The 8,460-nt window shown below is 45.6% G+C and overlaps 1 protein-coding gene across 1 annotated transcript in view; it reads left to right on the top strand.

Annotated features, from left to right (window-relative positions):
- Positions 1 to 8,460, top strand: part of ULK1 (unc-51 like autophagy activating kinase 1) — a 79,290-nt gene that overhangs the window by 17,760 nt on the left and 53,070 nt on the right. The window contains exons 5-6 of the mRNA XM_010286982.1: positions 5,239 to 5,412; positions 7,189 to 7,262. Of these exons, the coding sequence (XP_010285284.1) occupies positions 5,239 to 5,412; positions 7,189 to 7,262 (248 nt within the window). The remainder of the gene's footprint in view (positions 1 to 5,238; positions 5,413 to 7,188; positions 7,263 to 8,460) is intronic.

The raw sequence follows: 8,460 nt of genomic DNA, 5'->3' as shown, positions 1-8,460 counted from the left end.
CATACCCCCCCCCCCCCCCCCCCGCCCCCGAGAGAAAAAAAGGGTACTGTGCAGTTAGCTAGGCTATTAATACAGCTCACTCCCTTGTTTATCAAATGAAACTACTCAGGAAATCGGTGGCTAGTTTGAGAAAGTGATGATGAATTGTATTTTCCAAATAAAATTCAGTTTTGCCCCAGTTTGGTTTGACTGTTGGTTGGGGTAAGGTTTGAGCCTTCTTTGCCTGAGTTAATTTTAAAGTTTAAAAGTTACCTTTAGCTCTGTCTACCTATAAAATACGCTGACAACTGTAAAGAGCAGCTGTTGTGACTGAGGCATTGGTGCTTGCTTTTATTTGCACTCAACATCTGCATGCTAGTTGCTGGCAGAGAGGGAAGCCCAGCAGGCACACATTTCCAGAGGGAGCAGTCAGTAAGGGACTGCAGCAAGAAAGGTAGTTACTCCCGTCACTGCAGCAGAGATCTGCGTCTTCCAGATCCTAGTGCCTAGATACAAGCATCAGCGTTTGCATCGTGGCTGTTTCCATTCCACCACATGCTCCTTTGGGGTAACTCCCAGTTTCTGCAGGCACTCAGGCTGCTTTTGACGATAATGATCTTTTCCTGAAAGCTCGTCTTGGAAAATTCGTATTTCTTCCAGGGTATTGCACTGGTACGCAGGAGGCTCACCTCTATCACCTCTATTGAGTGGTTATTGTGCTGCTTCGGTTATTTCGATAATTGTGTGATGGTGTTTAATTGCAACATCTACTTTCCCACTGACTCCTCAGACATTTCTGCTGGTAGCTCCTGTAACACTTATGCAAGCTGTGCATGCAAATCCCCTGTTCCTCATTGAACGAGATGCTTGTAAACTTCCCAATCCATTCTGCCCTCTAATTACAAGCATTAGGCAATATGGTAACTCTGTGTTGAATCCAAAGGCACTCTAATTCTCCTTGTCTTCATAACTGGAAGATGTGTGTATGTGCACGTTTCAATGCAATAAGCATTTCAGCTGGGTTACGCTGTCTGTCAGCCCCATCTCTTTGATGCAACCCAAGGTTGTGTGTGTTCTGCTGAGTACACCTTCTGTGCTGTTGTTCCTTAATGCTATAACGCAACTTTCCTTCTGATAGATCTGTGTGGATGTTGCTTTCCTTTAAAGCCCACCACAGGGTACATTTTGAGCTGAGAGTGGCAGATCTCCGCTGTGTGTGGTAGAGCCACGGGAGGCGTTAGAGAAGTGACCGTCTTCAGTACGGGGGTAATTGGAAATCGGTGGCCTCAGGTACTCAGGAGGTCAGAGCAGGCTAATGTGTAATTTCTTCTTTAAATTCTGTGGACTGGCACTGACACAGGCTGTTTATAGATAAGTTCATAAGTGCGCATTCATGACCTTTCTTAAAGCTGCTTCTTGGAGAGCACATCCTTGTGAAGAAAACTTCATGTCAGAGCAGGGTATTTCTTGGTTTGACCACATGTGCAAGGAGCTGTGATCTTCTAGTTCATCCCAAGTGGTGTGCGGACCCCCTTGGCAAACAAGAGGTGTGAGGCACTGCTATGTAACTCTTCACCTTCTACAGCTACGTGATTAAGAATATCTATGATAAGACTAGACCTATCTGGAATAAGTCTTCTGAATTCTACAGAAGACTTCACAGGAGTCTCACTGGCCACACTGCATGGGTGGAGCTCGGGGAGTTATGAGATGGGCTGCAAATAACTCAGCTTGGTCTCTCAGACCTCAGCATGATTTGGAGTGGGCCTACATTGAAGAGATACTTGTGGCACCTGTGGGTAAGAGGAGATGTTCTTTTTCCTAAATAACTTTTCCAAAATGCTGTTGTCATGTAACATCAACGGGTGTACTCCGATGCATCTACCCTTGGATCAGCTGACAAGGGCTGTTTACTACAGTTTACCTGGCAGCCTCTTGGCAGGTTGAACATCTCAGCACGGGCTGACCAGGGTACTTTTTAAGGTGATTTCATCCTTTTCCTATGCCTCAAACTACAAGGCACGTGGGCCCCGCACTGACCTGCAGTAAATATTTGCTCTGATCTACTGACCTGTGTGGCTGCTGTTCCCAAAGCAGTAAGCTGAGTGCCTCATCACTGAAGTGGAGCCCATGAAAATAAACACAGGGATATTATTACTTCTCAGTAATGGCGAAGTAAGGCTTGTGAAAGAGCGTTCTCTGCAAGAATGTGTTGCTGACCACAGACCTCCATGGGGATGCCCAGACTGCAGTGCGGGCTTAGTGTTTTGCCAGCAGTTTTCTGGTGAAGATAAAAGATGTCCTCTTTCTACAGGGACAGAAGTACAGGCTCCCTAGCTGGGGTGTAGCAAAGTGAGTTGTTTCATTCTCCACGCTTTTATTTTTTTTGTGGCAGCTAAATTGAATGAGTCTTCTGTATCTGCTCCCTCCCTCTGCCCATGGTAGCTGGTCTAGAAGATCTTTTGTGGACCAATATCCTGAAGTCACTGAAAGTGTCAGTTGTATTTATGTTTCTGTCCTTCAGTTGAGATTGCTGCTGTCATGCAGTAGACTGATGGTCTGAGTATGAGAGATAAGGACTTCTGTTTTTCTATGTTACAGCCTGTTTGTTAATGGAGGGAAGTAAAAGGGTATGCCCCTACGCTCCTGAAATAACTGACTGTCCCCTCTCTGTTACTGAGGGCAGCATCTCAATTTCACAGTCCCACCTTGCTGAACTACCTGGATTCGTGAGATTTAATGCTGCCGGAGGATCCAACAGACCTCTGTCTAATTTTGCTGCGCTGCAACATGGTAGCTCCACTATGCCACAGCAGATGCACTGGGGGAATCTGCAGGCTCAAGACACCAGCTTAGATTCTGCATGTGTCAGGAAAAGAGCATCTTTGCAGGGCTGAGAGCTTCATACAGACTTCTGTAAAGCGGAAACGGTTGAATTCTGCAGGAATTAGTAGCTCAGAGGCCCTGTTTTCTTTGGTGGAACGGATTTTTGTGATCTTGGTAGCAATGTTGTTGTTTTCAGTATGAAGAGTTAGATTCCACCATAGGGAGGCTTAGCTGGTTTGCTGAGGGATGGTGGCTAGTGCTGTGTTAGCCTTATAGCCACCAAATTATATAAAGGAGAGGGCAACGCCTTATAAGATGCGGCATGCTGTTGGGACTGCAGGTCAGAACAAGGCTCTCAACACCACCGTTTCTCTGCTAGAGACAGAATGTATTTAGCCAGAAGTTTGTAGTTGCCTGCTAGCTCAATAATGTTAAGAACTGCCAAGTTTCAAGTCTTGCTTTGTGTTTGGGGGAAGATGAGACATCCTGTCCTTTCTTGGGCCAGAGGCGAATTGGGCAAAAAAAAAATGGAGTTCTTACTGGTTTGTTTAAAGATGGTCTTTTGACAATACCCAAATAGATTTCCCTGAATAGGAATTGCAGAAATAATGCAGAGACCATTTGTTGGAAAGAAGATTGAGCACAGCTAAGATGCTGGACCCTTAATAGACAGAGAATGATGGTACAAGATTGAGTATGCCGATATACTTCGGCAGGAGATGAGGGAAAGCTGTGTTAAAGATGAGGCAGTGCTTTGTTTTCAGAAGATGCAGTGTGTTTAGGAGACTTGCATCTGAGCTGCCTTTTAATATCCTTAAAATACCTTCACAGAATCTCCCCTTCTTGCAGAGGAGTCTCTTGAATTCCAACTGAGTGCCAGTTCATGAGGAAAAAGGCCCAGTGAGGGGAGAGAAACTCAATATACATGTGCACTGGTCTCACGTGTGTGAGTCCAGGACCAGCTGATAGCCGTGGTGACATTTCAGCTCTGCTTGTGCCTCCTTCTGGAACAGTGAGGAGTGATGGGAGTTTATTTTCTATTCTAAGTGCTGTTTAACTTATCTGTGTCCCTTGCTGTTTCCCATGTGCGTATTTTAAAAGTTAGACTTTTAATTTCCTGTGTTGTGTTTAAAGCTGTGTGCAACCTCATCTGTGTTTTCATAAGGATTCCTCCCTTCTAGCTGACTAGGTAGAGTAGCATTTTGAAGTTCCTGCCAGCTTTTTTTAAAGTCTTACTAGGGAACAGCTGGAAAAACACTAATGAAGTCCCAAGTAATTTACAGGGACCTTTTACCAAAGAAACTATTTTATTCGAGTGGAATGGTGCTTTCTTTAAGCCTGACTTGCTCAGTGACTGACGAGGAGGCAGGCTGGTAGCACTGTTGATCCTGGGGTTTGTTCATCAGGCTGCTCCCAGCTTTGGCAAGAGTTTTGTATGTATCGTTCTTAAAATAACAAGAGCTAATGTCGCATCGCTCTGATTAGAAGAGCCAGTTGAACATTATTTTAATCCTTTCAATATTTGTTTTCACACCATAGTTCTTGGGAAGCCCGTATCCCAGGAGAGTGCAGTTCAGAGCTTCCTTGTTTGCAGATTTTGATTAATTTTTAAATACTTGCTTATAAAAGAGTTCTGAGACAGTCTTGCTGCTCTTTGCTACCTATGGATTCAAGACGGAGGGTGTCAGATGACAGTTTGCAGGGGACACTTGGTAGGGGTACGTTGTTAGGTGTTGGACCATGGTTCACTCTAACACTGGAATTGGGATTAGAATTATATTAGTCTAGCGGCTGATGATGCACAAGGCTTAGGCCTAGACTTGGACTCATATCCTGAAGTTACAGATTCCGGCTGGTCATGTACCCTAACTGACTCTGTCTGAATTTAACTTACCAACGCTTTCCAGGCCCAGCCTAGGCCTTAATGATTCTTGCAGGTGTAAATCCTAATCCTAACTGCTTTTCCTTTTAGCTCCAGGTTTAGACATAGGCTTCATGATAACGGTCTGAATTTGTTGACCATTGCTTGAAGGTAGCGACCCTCCCACTCCTCGGGCCGCAGGCCCTGCCCAGTGCATGCCTAGAGCTGGCTGGCAGCTCTTGCTGAGGGAAGCCCTAAACCTCACCAAATGTCACTTTTTGGACCCAGTTGATGACCCAAATTTAGCACTCGCCACTGGCCTGAATTCACCATGAGAGACTCGGGGCTGAAGACAGCCCTGACCACAGAGTAAGCTGAGAGTGCAAATGCTCTCCCTTGTTGCCTGTAGGAATCATTCAGAAAAACTTACGGTGTGGAGAAAAAACACCATACGTGGAAGTAAAAATGCCAAATTATGGCTAATTGCTGTGGGGAATCTGCCCTTTGGGCTCTTCGGAGAACTGGCATTGTAATTTTTTCATCTGTGGTTATTTTTTTTTCCTCTTCTCTAGCTATGCGAACACTTAGTGAAGACACCATCAGGCTCTTTCTCCAGCAGATAGCAGGTGCCATGAAAATGCTGCACAGCAAAGGCATCATCCATCGGGACCTGAAACCACAGAATATCCTCCTTTCCTACGCAGGAGGCAGGAAATCAAATCCCAACAACATTCGCATAAAGATCGGTAAGACCCCGATACAAATGTCACCCTAAGTGCTCTTGGGAGAGGTTGACGGATAAGTGGCAAGCCTCAATCTTTCTTTGGGGAACTGTTTAGGGGGAGGAAGAAATAGCTGCACTTTTTAAGATGCCCTAATGTTTTTCATCTTCTTTGCTTCGTCCCTCTGCTAGACATAACCATTAGCTGGCTCCAAGCAGCAGGAGCAAGAGCTTTCTGCTCTGCCAGGACACAGGTTAACACAAGAGACATTGGGCAGCCCTTGTTCCATTTCCAAGCTGCACTATGCCTCCCTTGGTAAAAAAAAAAAAAAAATACCAGCCTGCCCTAATTGGCTTGTAATCTCCAGGTTTACCAAGAAATGAGCAGCTGTTGTGACTTGTGTCTTCAGCTTTGAATAGAATTGAGGTAAATGGTGTCTTAAGGCCTGAAACTAGCTGCTCTTCTAGCTGGCCTCAGAGCACAGTGGGTGTCAGGCACACCTGAAGGCAGGTGTTTGCCTGGTCTGAGACCTTAGAGACAGGCTTCTCAGCTGCCTCTTGAAGAAACTCACTTTTTGCACGTTAGGCAAGTGGCACATATGGACAGTAGTTGGGACAAATGCTCCAGAAATCCAGTTACAGACCATACGTATCCCCTGTGGTCCCTCAGAAATGAGTGCTGGATGATATCGCCCTCCACATGTGGACTTCTGATTATGTTACAGTTCATGAGCTGAAGCTGACACCAATTAGATAAAACTGTTCCTTGCCTGAACCCTGTGCTGTGGAGAAAGCGTTAATGCTTTCATTCAGATGAGAAATAAGGTCCAGTGGGAAAGTTTGAAATGTTGCTGCTCATTTGGGTGAAGTGTTTTTTTGTGAAGTGCAGAGTTATCTGGAAGGTGGAAGTGACTGGGAGCTGCAGACGCAGGCAGAAGGGCTGCGGGCACAGCTGCTCTGGGGTGGGATGTACGCTGCAACCCCTCCCTCCCGCTTCCCTGAGAAGTACGTGGTCCAGGGAGTCGCTAGCCGTACCAGTTCGTTAGTGACAGATGACTGTGTAAACAGCTGTGTCAATCTCCTAGCTTGAAATATCTGGTAACCTTGAGACAACCTCTGAGTATCATATGATCAGATGCTGAGTAACCTGCAGAGGTAATTCATCTTGGTGTTCCTTGTCCCTGGCTCTTCTAGCCACCAGGTGAACTATGGCTCAGCTCTCTGTCCTTGCGCTGGGGTTAGCGCCGTTGAAACTCGTCTAAAGGAACAGAGGAAGGCTGTTTTCAGTAGGGCTGGTCTGGAAATGTGGGCGGTGGCGAGTAGTTTCTCTTGGATGTCTGTTACCCTGCGGCCTTTTCAATGGAGGGGAATTTTCAGCTCTCCAAATTAAAAGTTGAGATAGCAGCAGATGAACTAGCTTGTATGAACTGGCCTGCTCTCACTAAAGTCGGGAGAGCTGTACCACCTTCCAGCAGCTGACATTTCAGAGTGCAGGCAGATGGATACAGGAAGAAGTGACTGTTGATATCTGAAAAATGGATGGCAGTTAGTTCTTCTGAATACTTTTTTTTTTTGTGGCATGGTCTCTCCTTTTCTGGTGTTTGTAGTGTGCATTAATACCCAGCACAAGTTTGTTGCTGCTTGAGAAGAGAGCTGTCAAAGTCTTGTTAAGATGTGGTACTTCACTTGCTGCAAAGATTCATGAGAAGTGAAAGGAAAGTAGGGGCGATCAACTGGGGAAGGTGCCGGATCTCTAGAACTGGTGTCTGATCCTGACTTGCCTCTCTGTTTCTCCTTGTAGCTGACTTTGGATTTGCCCGATACCTGCAGAACAATATGATGGCAGCGACATTGTGCGGCTCACCAATGTACATGGTAAGTGTGTTTTGCCTATGTGTTTTCCTGTATTGTTCGTGCTTTGACCTCCAGAAGCAAGGCTTTGTTTTTTGCTAGTCCTTCCCCCAAAGGGGAAATTTTATTTGCTTGTCAGAAACAAGCTATTGCACAGGGAGAGTTCATAAAGTTCTAGCTGCTGGTAATGTTGGACAACAGGTGCCTGTGTTGTCATTTAACTTTCAGGTGAGCTCTTGATAAATAAAACTGAACACAATGAAGTATTGATTGCTGTCTGTTACCAGAAGCTGCATGTTCCAGAGGGGACTAGGGCTTCTCCACTGAAGGCATTGGGAAATGAAATCTATTTCCTCTGCTGCAAGCAAAGGAACAACAAGAGAGTGAGGGCCGAGGTGATATTTCACGCATCTGGCTATATTTGAGGTATTGCTTCCTTGGAGAGGAATCACTGCTTCCACAGGCTCTTTTGAGACAGAATGGTTCCACAAGCCTGCTGTCACCTCGGGCTTTGCAGTCATTTTTGCTAAGGCCACAGCAGCAGGAGCAAGGTCCCTGTTTAACAGCAGTTCTGTAAAATCTCCAACTGTTTTTAGCTCCGGGGTCTTGCAGAATCCCTTCAGATGTATGGACCTATGCAGGCAGAGATTTTGCCGTTCTTGCTAACTTACTCCTAAGTATGCTTTGCTGTACGGCTCAGCGGATGGGTGTAAATGGAGCTCACCTGCTCCTGTTTGCAATTTATGTTTTGTGCATTCCACTTCCTAACCTTGTCCCTGACACACTAATTCTTTCACCAAACCAGCTGTTTCCAGGATGACTACTTAGCTTGTGAAACAGATGTGTTGAAAAAACCCAAACTGATCCCTTTCACCCCCTTTGTACTTTCCACTTTGAGACTAGGATGGAAGGAGGTGATCTCACTTGTTTGTGCTCGTGGCAGCAGTCAAGATCTAGTTGTCGCATCAAGTCAGTGAAATTTAAAAATGACAAAACCAGGCCAGAAATAAAAGTGTCAAAGCCAGCCACGTAGTAGTTCCTGGGGATGTGGGTGTCTGAGCTCAAAGTAAAAAGGTTATGTGGATCAATTTAGGTTGTAATTTTTGCAAGTGCCCTGGGGCGGTAGGCAGCTGACTTTGAATGTGTTCTATTCCACTTTTTAATTTTTTATCGTTGGGCAGAGTTGGGCTGGACTGTGCTGTGCTGCACAGGGGTAGTGTGT

This window comes from Phaethon lepturus, unplaced genomic scaffold (genome assembly GCF_000687285.1).
Source record: "Phaethon lepturus isolate BGI_N335 unplaced genomic scaffold, ASM68728v1 scaffold31925, whole genome shotgun sequence".
Taxonomy (NCBI): domain Eukaryota; kingdom Metazoa; phylum Chordata; class Aves; order Phaethontiformes; family Phaethontidae; genus Phaethon; species Phaethon lepturus.
Note: the sequence above shows the minus strand (reverse complement) of the source record. Positions and strands in the feature narration are given on the sequence as shown.